The sequence below is a fragment of the Oxyura jamaicensis genome, chromosome 5 (genome assembly GCF_011077185.1).
Source record: "Oxyura jamaicensis isolate SHBP4307 breed ruddy duck chromosome 5, BPBGC_Ojam_1.0, whole genome shotgun sequence".
In the NCBI taxonomy this organism is placed as follows: Eukaryota; Metazoa; Chordata; class Aves; order Anseriformes; family Anatidae; genus Oxyura; species Oxyura jamaicensis.
In genome coordinates this window covers 42257866-42278075 of record NC_048897.1, presented here as the reverse complement: position 1 = coordinate 42278075, position 20210 = coordinate 42257866, and the positions used below count along the sequence as shown (strand labels likewise).

The 20210-nt window shown below is 35.3% G+C and overlaps 1 protein-coding gene across 9 annotated transcripts in view; it reads right to left on the bottom strand.

Annotated features, from left to right (window-relative positions):
• EML1 (EMAP like 1) overlaps positions 1-20210 on the bottom strand; it is a 122960-nt gene that overhangs the window by 9277 nt on the left and 93473 nt on the right. For all 9 annotated transcript variants that reach the window (XM_035328297.1, XM_035328294.1, XM_035328296.1 and 6 more), the window contains 11 exons: positions 19334-19463; positions 15032-15181; positions 13016-13085; positions 11132-11242; positions 9257-9352; positions 8610-8744; positions 7030-7129; positions 3936-4090; positions 3138-3263; positions 2755-2886; positions 249-316 (listed from right to left, as the gene is read on the bottom strand). In XM_035328297.1, coding sequence (XP_035184188.1) covers positions 249-316; positions 2755-2886; positions 3138-3263; positions 3936-4090; positions 7030-7129; positions 8610-8744; positions 9257-9352; positions 11132-11242; positions 13016-13085; positions 15032-15181; positions 19334-19463 — 1273 coding nt within the window. The remainder of the gene's footprint in view (positions 1-248; positions 317-2754; positions 2887-3137; positions 3264-3935; positions 4091-7029; positions 7130-8609; positions 8745-9256; positions 9353-11131; positions 11243-13015; positions 13086-15031; positions 15182-19333; positions 19464-20210) is intronic.

Here is a 20210-nt window from a genome sequence, read left to right as displayed (position 1 = left end):
AGAAGCTTTCTCTTCATTCTATGTCTATGCAATACTCAGCAAACACAGCGTACTGGTCCAAGACCAGGATTTCTAGGAATTATGGGAATACAAAAAAATCACATTCTCTAATCCAATTCAATTCAATAGGGGATGAACATACATCACACATCTGCAAAACAAGAATATTTACTTGAACGTAAATATTTTGAGCTGGAAAAATCATGTATTGTTTGTTGGTGCCCAAGGTGCATCTCTGTGCATCTTACCTTCCAGTTAGCGTTCCTACTGCAACAACAGATGCTGAAGGATGAAAACCTGAAGACTGTGCTGGATCCTTAAACGTTTCAGAAGAAAACACACATTTTTAGCAATCCAAGTTATAACAAAAACACATCTTAGTTATCTTCTGCAAGACCACAGTAACCCCCTCTTGTGGTTTTCAAATACAAACTTGAGGGAGAAAAAAACACACATTTTTAACTGATTGAAATATTACCCAACAGATTTTTCCCTCTATACAAGGCTACTGTTTTCTTCACTATCTAATCTAAAAATAACTTCACAAATGATTTCATAACAATAATGTTGGCAAAGGCAACTTCTCACCAAATCACAAACAAGTGATAAAAATAGCTTATTAAATTAGAGTTGACCTAAGAATTAAGTACCAAAGCTGCAGTTTGCCTACTAGCTAAAGGACAAGCAAGTTCATCTTTCGACAAAGGTATGTATCACTGCATAGCGGGTTAAAACCTAACTTCTGCCCACACCAAAAGACTTTTTCAGCATCTGCCAGTTGCAGCTTAATGGGAGACTAAGGGCATGAACTGAGTTTGTTATTTTGATATGCAATTTTAAAACATCGTACTTTAGTATATTATTCTGGAGACATAAGTAGAATTGTAGTGTTCTTGTCATTTACACTTATGCCTAAAAAAAAAATCTTTTTCTTTCTAATAGCCTCTACAGTTACAAAGAATGAGCTTCAGAACCCTTAGGCGATAGGAAAAAGTCTCAAAATAAACAGCTTATTTCTTTCTGACACCAGCCAAAAATAATTTTAAAGTGTAAGCAAAAAAAAAAAAAAAAAAAGACGAGTAATACATCTCACAAAAAAGCTTATATCCTGGATTTTCTGTATCATATTGTAGCCATCTTAGTAAATCTGTTTATATTTTTATCAATTTGTAATTACTTCCCCTAGTGGATTGGTGTGAGGTATATCCTCATTAGTTGAAGCAAGTGAATAATTTCAAAGAAGTTACTAACTCCATTTAATTTTTTTTTTTCCTCAAAAAAAAAATATAATTTTCTTCATTAATCCAGAGGTTTAAACAGCAAATTTCACATTAGCAGTAACCTGCACTCGTAACTATATTAAAAGATTTTACATAGATTCTCATGGCAAAAATGGGTTAATGTGAAATGACTTATTTACTCCAGATAAGCAGTCAGTGATCTATGAAATACTGTCTCAGACATTTCAAGTGGTGAATAAGGAGAATATTTTCAAGACTGACGATATGTCTTAACAAAGCTGTGTATACTTGGAAGGGAAAAAAAATCTAAATCTAGTTTAATGGACCTCCTGCTATTGCCATCAACCTTTTTCAAAAGTATAAAGATAAGTAAAGCAGATTCTTAAACTGATTCAGTCTCTTCAATTAATTTAGAAGATTCTCATGTCAAGAAAAATATAGATCTTAGAACATATGATGTTGGTTAGACAGAATAAACTGCCTTTTCCACATTCACCAAGCAAGAGTGATTTAACAAGTGCATACGAATGGCACAGAATACTATGAGACACAGCACAGCAAACTCTTTTGTGTTAAGATTATTTCAACCTGATGTAATAGCTTGCAATTATTGCAGATGTGTCACATTCAGCAAGTCTTTTCAATACTAGCTATAACTTAAAATGTTACATAGGCCTGAATAATGAGCAATCTTTTTATGAAAAAAAAGTTGCATAATTAAGAGTTTTGAAATAAAATGTTAACAGAAGAATTCTTGGGGAGGACAAAAAAAAATAGCAGCATCTCAAAATAGAGACAAAAGCATCACCACTGTCTCTAGCAGAAAAGGCAATGTCTTCCTTTGGATAAACATTTAGAAGAACAGGTGTCAAAAAAGTACTCTAAAAATCAGTTCCTGGAGATGCATGTAGTAATCAAGATCACGTTATTACAAAGCCAGTAAAAATTTGCAAATGACCAAATGAATGCCTGAGTACAGCACAAAACTGAGCCTTCACTATGTATTCCTTCCATACCTAGCACTGAGTTTCATATCAGAGATAGGAAATGAAATTCTAAAACATACATGCTCATTTGTGGATAAAAACTATTAAAAATACTAACAAAATACAGAAGACAAATAAAGGCTTAAAAATGTCACAAAAAATTATTGTCCTTATGAAATTTGACTGTTATCACTCTTAGACCATAACAGTAATCCTGATCAGAACTACTTTTAAATGATAAATACTTCCTAGTTTTATTTTTGTTCTTCTGCTCCTAGTAAAATAAAAATTATGAAAGTCAAGAGCACTGTATACCTCTACATAATACAGCACATACATCCATGTTATCTAGGCTTTAATTTTCTGTTTATAGCAGCATTGTGCCCATTTTAAGAAAGAAATATTATACGACTTTTTTCTTCTTCTTCAAGTTAATACTTTAATGTACTTTATGGTAATAATTATATTAAAAAACACAAATTGAAAAGTTCTGTAAGAGGAGTAGACTTGTGTTTATAAACTTATACCTCTATAATCTTGTTCCAGATAGGATGATGAGTGGTGGCATCCCAGAGGGTAATGTGTTTGTCATGCCCACAAGTGAAGAACTGAGGTTTAGAGGAATGGACTGCTAGTCCCCAAAGCTCATCAGTGTGACCCTACATGAACAGAAATGTTTCTTAACCAGGAGGACAATAACATCAGAATATTTTTAAACAGGATTAAAATGGCCGAACTATGTATTAAAGCATTAGAAAAATATGTTGTTTTGGATAGATGTTAATAAGCATGTTATTTATTGCCAAAAGTTTCATAAATGTGAATTAATCTATTACTGCAGTACTTAAGTTTGACCTCTACCTTTATTGCTATGACCACTTGCAAACTTTCTTGAAAGGCAACAGCTTACCTGGGTAATAGGGAAAAAATCTCCTGTCAGCGTGCCCTGTAGGACAAAGTTTCTAGTAGTTCCTATTAGTACGACGTCACCTTTTCCCTCAGCTACCGTTCTTATCGGGCCAAACTGTTCTGGAATCTGTGATCATAACAGACAAACAGATAGAAAAGTGAGAATACAAACTGACTTAACTGACTTTTCAAGCATTACTTTTTTTCTTTCTTTTTTTTTTTTTTTTCTTTTTAAGGCATTTAGCAGTTGCATTTTAACATGTTGCACAGAGAAGAAATAAAATGGGCGACATCCTTGACTTCCACAAGTTTGGAACAACTTGCATCAGACAATCCTTATCCGTGGAACATTACATTTGTACAGATAAACAAAATACTTCAACAGAAATGGTTCCTGCATGCAATGTTCGCTCAATTGTATTTTACTTCTGACCAAGATATTTGATTAAGCATTTCCATTCAGTGTCAGGCTTTTTATTTCTAGTACTTTTTTTGCAAGGTATATTTCTTTAATTGCAAACTAGGTTTTGAAAGATTCAGTACTAGTCCCCAATATAAAATTCAAAAAAAGATGTAAAATTTAAAATATGAAGGAATGTCAGTGTACAAACAAATTTTAGTAAACTGGCTCTCAGACAATCACAGGCTCATTACCACTGGTATGACATTTTACCATTGATTTGCTTTCTCAAAGAATGTATATTCCTAAGGAAAGAAAATAATTTTAAAAGATTTCTTCAGAAGACAGTTAAAATTTCACTTTGAGTGGCAGAGTAAATTTAAAGATAGGTGATATCACCTCAGTTTTGTGAAGTTTTTGGTAATTTCCATTCCAAGATATTAGCTTTCGGTCTTTTCCACCTCCTGATACTAATGTACCATCTCGCAGCATACAGAGTGCAAATATTCCGCCTTCATGTGCCCCTTGAACTGCGTGGCTTATTCTATTGGTACCTGGATATAAGGAGAACAGATCTACTAGTGAAATACTCAGCTTAATGAGTCCTTTTACCCCAGCTTTGTTTTCTCCATTTCTCTACTTCCCAAGGATTACATCTAAACAACCCTAATGGTGGGAACAACGTTGCACCAAAATGCTCAGAACCACAAATGAGAACACATCAAGCCATCTCAAAACCATCTTCCTTCATCTCAAAACCATATTGCCCTCATCTCAGAAATGAGAAGTATACGTATTCTCTTAGTCAAATTCAAATGTCAAGTAAAACATGTTCATTTAAACCTTTCATGGGGCTTTAAGCTAAACTGTTTGACATCACACTTTAACTACAGTATGATGTCATCACACTTTAACTATGCATGTTATTAACAAACAAACAATAACCCAACCACTTGGTATCCTCCAAGGACGTTCCACAGCTATCAGACACCTAGGTTGCCCTGAAGTCTAACTTAAAGTCCTTTCTGGTCTGGCAGAAGGAGCTGAATCACTTCCCAAAAGAGCTTGTACTTCTTTATTAATGAGCTCAGCGTCTTCAAGTACCTTCTTAGTCTTAAAACATCTTCAAAACAACTACATTAGATTTCCGCCAGGCGGAGAAGGACCTGGGAGTGATAGTGGACAGTCGGCTGAATATGAGCCAGCAGTGTGCTCAGGTGGCCAAGAAGGCCAACGGCATCCTGGCTTGTATCAGAAATAGTGTGACCAGCAGGGCTAGGGAGGTGATCGTCCCCCTGTACTCGGCTCTGGTGAGGCCGCACCTCGAGTACTGTGTTCAGTTTTGGGCCCCTCACTACAAGAAGGACATCGAGGTGCTTGAGCGGGTCCAAAGAAGGGCGACGAAGCTGGTGAGGGGCCTGGAAAACAAGTCCTACGAGGAGCGGCTGAGGGAGCTGGGCTTATTCAGCCTGGAGAAGAGGAGGCTCAGGGGCGACCTTATCGCTCTCTACAGATACCTTAAAGGAGGCTGTAGAGAGGTGGGGGTTGGTCTATTCTCCCACGTGCCTGGTGACAGGACGAGGGGGAATGGGCTAAAGTTGCGCCAGGGGAGTTTTAGGTTAGATGTTAGGAAGAGCTTCTTTACTGAAAGGGTTGTGAGGCATTGGAACAGGCTGCCCAGGGAGGTGGTGGAGTCACCATCCCTGGAAGTCTTCAAAAGACGTTTAGATGTAGAGCTTAGGGATATGGTTTAGTGGGGACTGTTAGTGTTAGGTTAGAGGTTGGACTCGATGATCTTGAGGTCTCTTCCAACCTAGAAATTCTGTGATTCTGTGATTCTGTGAATATCTCTAATTTGATACCCATGACAATTATGAAATACAAAGAAGCTATTGGTTATTCCTGTTACTTAAACATGCACTTTGCATCAAAACCTGGCTAACTTAGGCACAAGTGAGGGGCTGGTGCAAATTAGGAAGAAAAAATGCTTTTTCCATTAGAGTGACATTTGCCTCTAGCCATATCTATGGATACTTGTGTCAGTTATGAATGTTTTCAATTAAGGGAACTTCTTGCTAAGGGTTCTCTGAAATGGTGGAAGCAGCCTTCGCTTGAACATGCAGCTCTAAATCAAAAACAGTGAAAACAGAAAATAAGCTGTAATAAAATAGAATATCAAGAAGAGACTTTTGTTCCCATCCAAAAAGAACCAAGGGAGGTGGGAGATCTTGCAGCATACAAATAATTGCCCTTTGTTTCTGGGAAACAGGGAAAGACCGCTTGCAGTCGAGGCAGAAATAAGTTTACTGGCACAAAGGCAAACCAACACCTGAGCACTGCACTGACCCTGCCATGCCAGCAGCTGCCACTGTCTCCCTTGTTTGTTGGCAGTCCAAAATAACAGCCAAGAACAGGGAGGAGATGAGACTATGCAATTTCTAAACTTTATTTGGAAGAAAATGTGTTCAAGTATCTTGCTTTAAAATACCATAGGAAAAACAGAAGTGAAGAATAAACGAGAAGCTGAGGTATAAAAATGATACCCATCCCTTTCCACAACAATGTCATAATACACCAATTGCTCAAAAGCACAAACAGAAAACTAACAGTTTTAGTAGCTAGCAGTCTTCAGATGAAAAAAAGTCTACAAACACAGCTCAGTAAGGTCCAGCTGTGCAACTGATTCACCATCCTGCTCCCAGGTCTTCTATCCTTCATCTTGAGTATCCTGGGAGAAGGCACAGAGTAAATAAGAAGAAGCTCTTGTCCATGTCCCTTCCTTTTATACTAATAAGGCCTCCCTTAGGGGATTCTCCTTATTTCTATGCATGGCACCTCACATACTAAGTAAACGTTTAAGATGTTGCTGCTGCTTGCCTTCCGGCAGGAATTATCTGCTGCTGCCTAGAACAGTCTTTCCTTACTAGAAAATGCTTTTTAAGAAGTTTGTCCTATCCATCTGTTCTTTTGAAATAAAGCTGAGGAATTCAATTAGACCTGCATATATTTAACTTGGCTCCCTAAGGAAACAAACAAAGCTATCTGTTGTCTTTTTTAAAGTATATGTCAATAGACATAATTTTTGCAAACACTGCACTGAGTGACGATATAAGAGATTTGAGATCATCACGTAGGTTAACTGTGTTTCTTGCTATCACCTTGATTGAGGAGAAGAACTTCTTCAATTCCTTATTGTCAGTAAAATCCACTTTTGCTAGCACTGCTCCATGATTCACCATTCACAGGGAACACATTCTATACAACTTTGTGCTGTGGCAGTCAGGCGTATATTGGAACTAGTTGATCTTTGAGTTCTCTTCCAACCCAAGTCATTCTCCGTTTTTTAAGAGCTGGTAGAAAATTCAGACTGGATTGGTTTTGGCAAAGAACTCAAGATAAACAAAATCTTTTCTTCTTAAAATGAGATTACATGAATGTAAAAATCCAGTCTTTTATAATAAAAAAATCACTGTTAACTTAAATCTTGTCTTACCTTTCCCCCAAACCAAAATGTTTCCACTTGAGTCTCCTGTAATAGTATCACCATTTTCAGAAAAGGTCACACACAGGACAAACTTTGGCTTCTCTTGCTTCTGCACGGTTATTAAAAATACACAGTCACAGCACAACCCATTCATTTTAGCTGTATGCATTTGAGTAATTTAATTTAGTCTTACACAATTCTGTTACTACTTAAAAGTCTTCATAGGGGTTAAATACATTCCCACAGTCTGAACAGCTACTTTGTGCAAAGGCAAAAGATGCATCAGTTGAGACTGGTGTCCCAAAACTTTAGCTACAAGTCCTGCAGCAAGTGAGAGGGCCTGCCAGCTTTTAAAACAAGACCAGGAACATTCTGAGACAAACTGAACCCCGCAACTCCCTCCTCATCCCAAAGGCTTTAAGCATTTGAAATGGCCAAAGACGCAAGTAAATTTTATTAACAGAGTTTGTAACTTTAAGGTTTCTAGGAGAAAACATACTATGAGAAAGTTTGGCTGCAGTGTAAAAATTAAGGAATCATCTCTTGAAAGGTTCAGTTGAAAGGCTACGGTTCAGTAATGGAAACACTGCTTTGAGACCCTGCATTTAAGTTACTGACAGCAACAAATAGTGAAAAGGATAAGAGGACAAATAATTCACTAGCTAGTAGTGTTTACAGACATGATTTACAAAGTTTTTTGACTGCTAGGTTGTATGGCCTCTTTTTTTCCCTCTGTTAAGGAACTCTTATTAAACTAGGGCCAACACAGTTTTACATTTGCAACGACCAAAATGAACAACGGATCCATAACAGAGGCAGAAAACTGTCCAAGTAAAAAAAAGTTAAAAATAAAAAGTTTCTTCTGCCCAAGAAGTTAAAAATAAAAATGAAAAATAAAAACTAACAATTTAAATGCTTTATCTCTGCATCTTGACCTTATTTCACCCAAAGTACATAAACTGACATTGCAAAATAGTTTTGACTATCCTTGCAAGTCACAACTCTGCAAGCAGTTAAATTAGCCCTACTGTAGTTATCTGCAGTCATTGCAAACATCCCTCATTTGTGCATGCCACTGCTGTAAAGCGTAGTCTGTATTTAAGAACAATACCAAATCAAGACCTTGAAATCAAAATATTTAACAAATAGTGCCCAGCTCAGTCTGTATTTCAATTACATAAGTCTGGGTATCTGAGCAGAACAGAGGTAAAGGAAAGAATATTCATAGTCACATAATTCATAACTGAACTAGAGGGGGTTTTGTCTTTCCTTTGACAAAATTTTTTGTTTGTTTGTTTGTTTGTTTTTAATCTAAAGTAAGCATAAGGAATTTATTTTGTTAGAGTAGGGAACTATAAAGAATATAGGAAGAGGAATGCAAGGAACAGAATGGTAACTGCACCCCAAAACTTCATTGTGATGACAATCCATGAAAAAGTCAGTGTCATACCATGAATGCTAAGGTTCTATAAAATTTCAAATTTAATCATAATCATGTTGATTTGATTTTTTCAAACCTTATTAACCCTTACTTCTGTATGACTGCACCATTACTATAAACACAAAATTAAATAAATATATTGTTTTACCTCGAATAATCCTTGCTTTTTAATAAGGGAATTCCCTTCTAGTGTCCAAAAATAAAGGTGTGATTTTCCACAAGTAACTATTATATTTGTATCAGTAGGGTGAAAATCTGCAGCAAATACAGCTTCATTAGAGCACTTGAAAGGAAAAAGAAAAACATTGTATCAAAATTTAAAATTCAAATAAAACAAAACAATGTGAAATTGTTCTCTAATTAGATAAATTGATCAACTCCTGATAAAAGAAAAACTTTGAGCCATTCACTTAATACTGTAGGATTGAAATACTTTGATAGAATATCCTGAAGTAAAAAAGACTAAAGTTAAAAATATTACTTTTTAAAGTTAATTTTGAAGGATATCTTTGATAGTATCAGATGATGAATCATTCTTTATGAAACTCAGATTAAGATGCTTCTTTTCTGCACATGGTCCTACCATTGTTTCCCAGACGTTTCTAATAAATTGTAGAATGAATACAATAGTAATTTTTGAAAGCTGTTAGGATAGTCTTAACAGCAAGAGGAAACATTCATTTTCTTCATGTTCTTTGCCTTTTATAAAATGGAAGTGCTAAAAAGTCACAAGACATTTTATGACAAGAAATCCAGATGTACTTATAAGTAGTACAAAATATCTTATTGCAACACCTTGACATCTGCCAGCTTTTCTTCTTTCTGCCAATCCCACACCGAAAGCACATGGTCATTTGAGTCATCCACTGAGCACAGGCTACTTCCTCCATTCTGAAGCAAAACATGGAAAATATTAATACATCCCCTAAGAAACATTAAAAACATATAAATACATATCCAAAATACTTTGATACTTCCCTGTAGTTTAAAATGATTTATTTACATTGTTATACTTCTAGTTATCCCACAGATCTTCAAGAAATATATAGTATCATTGAAAAATAGAGTTAAAAAGGGATCTAGAAAAGGAACTCCGGTAAACTGTAGACAAATAGACTTTGGCAGGAATGAGGTATGAATCTCTTTTTAAAAATTCAGTGATGCAACTTCCCAAGGCAAACTACACATTATCTATATTATTAAGAAGGCTTTTCATTATGATTATATGGAAATTGTTTCTTGCAGTTTAATCAATTGATTCTTGTCAGATCTACTATGGACGTGGGGATCAATTTCACTCTTCTTTATAGGAATAATGGACCAAAATCAGGGAACATTATAAAAAAATAGAAAATGACTTATTCCTGACAGGTGTCTTTGTCACAGTTCCATCTTCTATCAGTCTTTCTCATCTTAATGACCCTAATTTGTTCAGTCTGACTTCATGCAACGTATTAGCCAGTCTCTCCATACCCCTTTTTCTGGGGTATGAATCCAAAGACTAGATGAGGAACTCTGAGACTCCACCTGAACTGAGGGGAGCTGACTGGTATCACAGGTCTCACTAGTGATGTTAACTGTTATATAATTGCTAATAATCACCAGATCTTTTTCCAAGTAGAAACTGTCTAGAAGGTGGTTTTCCAACCATTTTTTCCAATTTTGGAGGGGATTCATTCCTAGCCTTGTATCTACAATGGAATAAACCATCAAGTAATGCCTAACTGCTCTCCAGCCCATTCAAATATGATGTGTTTATTTACTATTATATTGTTCCTGGTATTAACCATGTCAGCTTTGACTGTGGATAAGCTTGCTGGAACAGGCTGAGCCTGTGCTTACATGAGCATTCTTTTGGCAGCAACGCTGACAGTCTTTCTCCTGCCACCCATAGTACAGCCACGTGTTGCTGCCTCTTGAGCTGAGCCAGCACAGAAGTTTGTACTATCACAGAGTGAGCCTTTTTTGGGAATAGATCAATTTTAGAGGGCAAAAAACGAAAAAAAGACATAAACTGATTTTGTTTACATATAATTTTGCTTGGTCGTTTTTCTGATGCATTAGGTCCCAAAACGCATTTCGGGCACAGCTACAAAAATAATTGTGCCAACACAAATCAAGAGGTGAGACAGACAGGAATTAGTAGCCTGAAGACAGGGCTGTTTGAAATGAGAAATACTACACTGGTATAGATTGGGAAGTGATACTCAAAACAAGCTAAGCTATGACTGTGAAATGATAGCATAAAGCAAAGACATTAAACAGTTGCTTTCTTGTGGCATCTGCCAATAGCAATCCTCTGCTATAAAGCATATTTTATCCTTCAAAGCTGACCTTGATCTGCATTCTTTCACCTTTGCAGAGAGCCACCTCTCTCAATTCTTTCCTCTCTTTTCTAATTCATATACAATATTGTCAACCACATTTCTGCAACCGCTTGTCTCTGAAGAACTTAATTATGTATTATGGTATGCACATGGTAGACCTGAGACTGTTGAAATATTGCTGACTTTAATAATGACAAACTGTTGGAAATGAGCTTTATTCCAGTAGAGAAGCAGCTAAAGAAAAAAAAAATCGATATTTGGTTTGGTCACTGAAGCTATATTTGCAAGACTTCAAAGACCTGTTTGGCAAACATTCTTAGTATGACTCTTTTACTTTACTTACAGATTTAGAAAAAGCAATGCAAGTGACGGCTCGGTCAAAAAACCCCATTCCAATGACATGCAGTGTATTCAGAGTTACAGAATCCCAAACACGTACGTGTGGTGGTAATTGCTATAAAATAGACACAGAAATAACAGTTGAGAGAATGGTGGAAAACAATATCAGGATTTTAAAAAATAATAATTAATCCAAATGACATTTTTAAACTATTTAAGGTATGAAAGCTGTAATAACTTCTCTAGAGCCAGCTGTGTAAGGACTGAGACAATACAAATGATTTACTGATTACCATGCCTAGGATCAGTATTTGGGACTGAGTATATCCAGAGTGTACAGCATTTCAAGTCTCACTGATCTTTGGTAGCTCACTGAAGTTAAGGAAGAATGTCTTGAAACATTAAGTGAAAACCATTGATAACCTTGCAACACGGGACCTACTGGTACACTGAGGATCATCAACGTGAAGTAAACAAAATTATTCTGGCCAACATCAAATGACAGGCGCAAAAAGATTAAGAATTTCTAAACTGTGTGCAAATAGCCCAAGAACAATTCCCCATCAAAACTAGGAAGGTTCCTCCTTCCTCCCCTCAATTCCTGGCTTGTGTAACACAGACAGCCCCACACGTTCAACGTGAAGAGAGAAATGCATCTCAAAACCACTAGAGGGCAACCCCAGGAAGTACAAGCTTATTAACTTTTATTTAAAAAATGGCTATGCTTAAAAACATAGTATCTTCATACTTCACAGGAAAACAATGAAGGCCATACTTTAGTTCTGTTTTTCCATGCCTTTTCAAATGAAATAAGTTTTATTACAAATATATATATATATATATATATAAATAGAACCAACCAGTCTCCCTCTCATAAATTGTGAAATTATTCTAAAAATTATCTATTTGTTTTAGAAATAGCGTTTATATAAAGATTCCCACTCTCACTCTCTCTATATATATACACACATATCTGTATCAAACTTTCAGGTTTTATTTCACAAATATAGTCATGAAAAATTGTATTTATGAAGTTTAAAAAAGTACCAGAGATTTTTCCAACACACAATAGAAAATAATATTTTATTACTCAACTAAGTTATTTCTAGATAAAACATTATACCATGCAACTGGATTTTGTTTTCCTAATTTACTTTTTACTTATACTATCCAGCATATTGAGGATTTTCTTTATCTTGCCTTAAAATTCTTCTTTGACATCTACCCAAAAATTTGCAATAGTTTTGCTACAAAGCCAGCTGTGTTTATGCTGAGCAACGTTTTATTCATTCATTTCCTGCCTCTGCTTTTATTCATTTTTTTCTTACTTGTCAGCTCTTTGAGGTGAGGTTCATCATACTATGTTCAAATAAATTCCTAGCTTACAACTAAGCTTTACAATAATGATGATAAAATAATGATAATAATAGATTATTATTCTTGTCTTGATGGTGGCAAGAATATTTTTCTTCAGCAACATAAAAACAAAGCCATTTTTATTTGTACTTTGGGTTTGGTAGCTGTGGTCAGAAATGAAGTGGTGTAACATACAATTTAATCTCCTCTGCTTCCCCTCTCTTCCCGACATCCATTTTCACTCTCAGGTCTCCCTTATAGGCTTATCCTTTCACATCTCTTTTAGAGACCAACTCCCAAATTACTTTGGTCTTTCTAAGTAATGGAACCAGAAACCAGACTGATCTTGATAATGGAACAGGATAAATCTGATATTGTGCAACAGGCACTCTCAAATTAAGTTTTGTTTGTGCTCAGTTCTAAAATTTAAAACCAGTTTAACCGCCACATGAAAAGGATACACCATTTATCTTCTCGGTAACATATTCCTGTGAAATAAAACCAGATATATGTCAGCAAAGGAGTTACTCACTTTTCCATCCTTGGATGTACCTGCAACTTGACCTGTGGCTATAGTGATCCTATCAGGATGGACAGCCAGGCTAAAAAAAGACAGACAGAGGGCAAACTTAGAGGCACTTAGTATATATTCCATTAGATTTTTGCTTGAGCATGTAGTAAACAGACTTATTTTAGTCATACAAAACACACAGCACACACGTCAATATTTTAAAATCATAAAAACAGAACTGATAATTATTTTCATGGTCTTTCACTCCAAAATCTTATGAACAAAGTGGTAATTTGCTTAAGCCCTAATACCAAAGCATGTATCAGACAAGCACCAGTCTCACGCTGGGACTCATCCCACCTAGATTTAACTGCTTACAATGTATAAGGACTTTATGATTTGAGCTAGTTATCTAACTTCAGCTATCTCTCATCGAACATTGTAGGGATTCGGTCAGCATTGTAAATGCAGCCTAGTGACAGTCTTCCAGACCAAACATATTTATCCACTCAAAGATAAGGCAAATTGCTCGCTAGAATGTGTTGACCAATGTACTGCAGCAGCTCCTCTGGGGTGATACCACATTCTTCTCTGTAATATTTTTCTAAAGGTTACTAAAGGAGTTTTTTTTGTTTGTTTACAAAGAAATAGTATACAAAAATTAGAAATCTGATGATGTAACTTCTAAAATTACAACTGTAAAATTTACCAGTGTTAATGTCTTTAACTGGAGTACAGTCAACTTTTGCCTAAATTCTATCTTAATTCTCTTTTCACTGCACCTGCTTTGCATAGAGTTCTAGAGGCTAGTACCCTGAAAAAATGAACTGTGGCAATAATTCATTCAGCTTTATAATGCAGCAATGTATCTTCTTTCTAATAAAACAAAGATTTGAAATGTCTAAAGAATCAGAAAATTTTAAAGAAATGAGATGGAACAGGTCCAAGTTAAGGTCTCCTTGTAAAAGGGGTAGATTACACAAATAATTCAGTTTTATGAAATGTGCTCACAATGCAAAGATTTGATTATCAGTTCTATTTTTGGCTTTCAGTGACAACAGGTGTTTCATAAACCTTAACTCAAAGAAAGGATGTCAAACTCAGTTCATACATTAGAGCCCATCAGATAATCTTGGTGCTCTTTTTCAGCTCCACTCAGCAAGTAGACAGATACAGTCAAGATAAACCATATGTTTATTTACATTTCAATTCAATGATACTGATATTTCCTGATATCTAATATCCTCTAAGCTTAAACACTGCAAAATCACTTTGAAGCTCAAGCTGGCATGTCTGAATGACAGCAGACAAACCAGACTGCTCACGACAAATTTGCAGAATATTTGCCATGATGTACACATGCTCAAAGACTACTAGGGAGACTGCAGATGAGATTAAAACTGTTTTACTGATTAGACTGAGCCTAAAGGACTAATAGCTGTTACCCAGACCCAGATAAGATGAATAATTCAATCCTACTTCAACAAGGACGGTGAGTAAAAACAGAGCAATGAAAATTAGCAGATCTATAGTCAGATTTCTCTACATTTTTGTATTCTCAATGTAAAAAAGCATATCACGGAAAATAAATGTTCTTGAGTAAATACAAGTAGGAATTGTTAGCAACTGAGACAGAGAGAAAAGCAGTAACTTGGAGAACATCTATACAGCAATTGCATATAGACACCTCCAAAGTAGCAGAGCACGTACAGGAGCACAGACTTCAAGGCAGGTTTTGCAAACAAAGTCAGGCTCTGCTGAGGGACACCTATGGATATCCTCAAGTCTGTGCGACCACATCTTCACAGCAGTTGTTTCTTGCTGACTAGATTAGAGCTGTAAGAGACGTCCTTACCATGACTACAATCAGACCTTTATATGATTGTGTAAACGCATTGTCAGAGGAATTGTTAAGGAACCAACCCACGCCAGGTTAGATTACACAAATTTTTCAAAACTGTTGCGAGAAAAGAACAAAGTATTACCAACCAAATACTGTTTTATGAGAGAAAAATAAAACTACAGTGGGTGACTTACCACTTCACATCATCGTTATGACCAGTGTAATGTCTCTGAAGTTGTTCTTCAACATTGAATAACACGACTACAGATGCAATAAAATATACGGTTTCACCCGTTGGAAGAAGATACAGGTTACTGCGACAGTCCCGACCCCGATATCCATAGCTAGCATGTTTGTCAAGATGCAACAACATTATATATAAAATTTAGAACATTAAAAATAAGGAAAAATTAAACAGATTTTCTGTCATGTATTTCCTGATAGGCAGCATCCCTTGGCTTGAGCACAGTTTTATCACTTGAGACCCTTCAGAACTCCCTCCCTTCCTACAGCAGGGAGAGATAAAGCATTTCACCATGTGAGTGCCTGAAAACCTATATATCATACAGAAAATACATGGTAAAATATACAGAGACAGGATTTTGTAGGCGTACTATCCCTTCAGCATCTTCTGAATTTCTCTAAATGCCAGACTAAGGAAATATTAATTTTGTCCCAAGTGTATTAACTATTTACAGTGGTTGATCAATTAAAATAAAAATTCGGACTTGATGAAAACATTAATAAGCCCTTCAGTACATCTCTCTGCATTACATTAGGATTGATTGCATTATCCTCTGTTCAGGTTGATTGATTTCATTATTCTGGTCATTACCAACCAGATGGATAAAAAAGCGCAGAAGAGTTGCATCATACGTTATTTCTGTAGCATTTAAAAGGCAGTGGCCCAGATTCTTATGCTAGTCATATCAACACTAATCTAAAATTAATCCAATGAACTAACTGGAATTAATCCAGAAATAAATTTCATTTAGACTGAATGTTAATTCAGCCAAATTATGTAGTTTTATTCCTATGAAGAGTCATTAGGGACTACAACTATTTTGGCTTTCCCTTTTTATGGGAACAGACAGGAACAGTATCAGCAGAATCCTGGCAAAACAGCAGTGTTCTAACTCAGTCAATATGGAGAAACTGGCTGTGAGAGATATATAGAAAGATACCAAAACACCAAATATCTGATATTAAATAGATATTTGTGCACTGTTCTCCATGGTCAAGGATAATGCAGACAAACTAAAACACCCATGTTAACTATAGGTCCTTACTGTATGATCACGTTATGTTATTCCTGAAACAGGAACTTAAGTAACAGCTTGCTGGGTTTGTTTGTTTGTCTTAATAAATATCATAGAAGTAGTGTTGCATGCCCAACCATCAAAATATACATTCAAAAATAGAGTTCTTAAGCTCCCAAACGGGATTTTTTCTGCCAAAGTTCCTTAAAATTTGACACATTCAAACCTGAAGAAGTGAAAACAACAAATATTTAAGTTATAAAATATTTACTATCAATTTCTAATCATATAATATTGAAGTTATAAAATATTTATTATCAATTTCTAATCTGTCTGTAAAGATTAGAGTTACTACTTTAGATTTCAGGATGCTTTATTTGTTCAAATTTATTTTTCTTTATAAAGCCAGATACCATCACCAACTGAAGCAAACAAAATTCCCCTAAATTTAACAAAATAAAAGCAAGTTGATAATGAACTAACAGTTTAAGATATATTAATAAATGAGTAAATAAATAAAAATACACATACATGAGGAAGAAATCTCTGTGCTTAAGAATAGCCATTAAATGGAAGAGATCTCATTCTTTTGAGAAAATCTCCTTTTTCTACAATTCTTCCTGTTAGGAACAATGCTGCATTCAGCCCTACGCATGACTGCTGTTGCCAAATACTCACTTTTTCTCTAGCAGTCTTTTATTCTCAAATTTAAACTCCTGGGGTTGATCTCTCCTTCTCCTCACAGTTTCCCACCCTCTGATTTGGTGGCTCCAACTTTGATTTGGTGAGTTGGCACTTCAGCAAATGTTATCTTGACCTTTTCTTTTCATTCAGCCTGCAGCCTTTGTGTCAAATCTGCTTGCCAAATGAGCTAGTCTCAACTGGATCTTTGCAGATCACAGCTCCCTCCCTGATGTCTCCAGTGCCGCTGTCTCACTCAGATTGCCCACTCTGCTCCAGCCCTGCCTCACACTTCATTATTCAGTATTTTTTTTTCTTCATGTCTGAATATATCTGATAGTCTGAAGCTTTTTTTTTTTTTGACTTACTGAGATATCTACTAATAAGATTGTAAAACCCCTTTATGTTTCAGCTACGTAGATTAGATTTTCTTGCTTCTGTTTCTCATCATAGACTGCTTTGCCCTTTCCATCTCTCCATCTCACCTCCAATATCTTGTTTCTCTAGGCCCAATTTTACATTATAAAGCATTTCTGGCTATAATCCCACAGCCAGGCTGATTGGTCTACTACAAAGATGTTTTCTCTTACTCCAGTTGTCTTATCCTCCATGCAAACAACTCAGCTTCTCCAATTTAACTGGAATGAATGCCTGAAGTACTGGTGTTTTTTCTCTCTTTCCTCAAATTATCTTACGCTTCTGTCCCCACTTTATCTTATCATCATTATAGTCTCTAAACTGGACATTATTTCACTTATTAATTTATTCCTCTTTGAGTCCTGTAGGTACCTAGACATAACTTTTAAATACAGATATGATTTGGTTTAATTCAAAGAAAAAAATGGAAACAATTAGCAGAGTATTTTTAGGAAAATATGCTTCCTCCTCAGTAACCATTTATAGTTAGTTGAATCATTTTATTAACTCATACCTTTTCTATTAATAGAAAACATTTGTATATGGGATTTTGCTAGGTACACAGATGCCCACCTGGGAAGACATATGAATATTCAAACTAAAAATAAATGACTATTTGCCAGATGGAGTATTAAGTAAGCTTAAGTGAGAAATTAATGAAACTGAAATCATGACTTAACTCTAATTATCGTTTCTTATAATAGTCTGAAATATTAACTTCATGTCACTGCTAATGACAATCTGTTTTGTGCTTTTTGCTGTTAATGTATCAGCAAGCATCTTAACACCTTCTCCCACATCATTCTTATTCCCTTCTTCATGGGGGACCTTACAAACCTGAAAAGACATCATTCAGTTCTGTTGTGATGTTCGGTGAGAACCTGCACAATGATTAGATGGTAGAATGCTGCAAGTAGTATTTATCACTGAAATCTCAACCATTTTATAACTTTGTGATGGCTTGGGTTTTTTATTTTTTGGTTTTTGTTTTAATTCATCTTTGGTTATTTCTGTATGCATCATCTCTGCAGTTCCAGCAGAGTGGGGTTGAACCCACAAGCTCAGCTGCAATAGGAATAATAAGAATGGTTACTAAATCTGTCATTAATCTCTAGTGAATACAATGGGGCTTTTGGAAACTCTGTGTGCATTCTGAAACCACACACAGTTCTATTTATACAACTTAGAAAAAGAATATTTGCAGCCTGCCTTCTTTTTTATGAAGACAAAGCAACTTCCTATTTGCAATGCTTGGGACCAAAAATGCATTTGCTTAAAATAGAGGTCCTTATGAAGACTTCATCTCTCTAAACATAGTGGATATTACAAATAGCCTCAGATCTTTTTGTGTTTATAGTTTATCTTGAATCATCTATTACATATACTGACATTAAACACAAATGAAAGGTCATTTCTTTTTTTTTTTTTTTCCAAGAAAGGATGGATTTTCTTATTACAAATTAAACTGAGACATGAAAATGTCTGTATGTGATGAAATACTGGACATTTTTCAGGTCAGAACTCTGTAATTATGTCTACTCAGATTAATGGAAAATTCTGGTTGTTTGGCGTTTACACTGCTTAAGCACAGTTTCAAATCTAAACATAAGTATTATGTGATACATATATATGTATATATATGTATCTTATGAATTTTATTGCTAAGTGCCTATCAATTGCAATATGGTATTCAATTCAGGTCTTATTCAAGTACTGAAGTTGGTTACAGCAACTCCTATATAAGGCAATGGTGCAGTCTTTACAAAATCCAGTTTAAAATGATAAATTACTGCTTAGAATCAGCAAAAAACCCAGAGCTTGTTTTATGCATACTATAATTAATAATCACAGCTCACTACATTCTTACAATATGCCTCATTTAATCTTTAGCTAATTAGCATGCTTCAAGCGCAACCTTCAGGCAACATTTAAGTAAAATCTTCAGCTGCCACCCTGTACTTCACAAAGTGCAGCCTCAAGAAATGAACACCTATTTGAATGGAATGTCGCTTCACACCTCACTAATGAAACAAGCCCTGTTAATGAAGATCTTGCTGTACTCTAGCTCTAAAACATATTTTAAACAAACCATTAAGAAATGACCAGTTTCCAAGTAGTCCTCCAACACCAAAAGGATACACCCATTCCAGTTTAAGCCTCTTGGCTGGTAGCTCTACTTTTGCTTCCAAATTGTAAGATTCCACTTGATCTTTGGGCATGTACATGGTTACAGGACGTCCACGAAGAAACATTTTTACGTATCCTTCCTCTATAAAAGGTCAGAACAGTTTAGAGTTACACAAAAAAAAACATCAGTGGAGAACTCCAGTGCTCCTCAATCCCTTCCCACTTAGTTTGGTGCATTACAATTACAGAATGACATGCAATCACAAACGTATAAAATAAGCAGCTTATTTTTCCCTAAATCACAATCATTAGGCAGAATTACTACTTTTTTTTTTTTTTTTTTAATAAAGTCCCTTTTTCCTCTCAATTTTTTGAACAAAAGAATTAGAACTAAATAATGCCATGAAAAACTAAAAAACTGAAAGGATTGAAATTGAGACTTCTTTTTGTAAAGTGAATGTTACATATTACATTTTTTAAATATAAAAAATGAAGTGGAAAACATCAAAGATTACAATTAACACAGAAATGCCACTTAAAATTAATTTTATTTTTTAATCAGTATTTACAGTGGAGCATCAGCATCTAAAGTATTTTCCAACACTCAGTCGCATTCTTTGCATATCAGTGTAAAGATATGCTTTACACTTGATACAGTGTTAGAGATACATTTGAAATAAGGAACATGAACAATTAGTAAAAAGAATCATGCTGATGTACATGCAAAAAAAGATGCGTTAAGAATTACTAAACATTGAAGAGGAATGACAACATTGACAGCACGTTATAGAAAGGAAAATGACATACAGGAGAGAAGCTACAAAAACTGTATTGGCTGACAGAAGTAAACATTTCTAGAAGAAAATACTAAAAATAATGTGTTGAACTT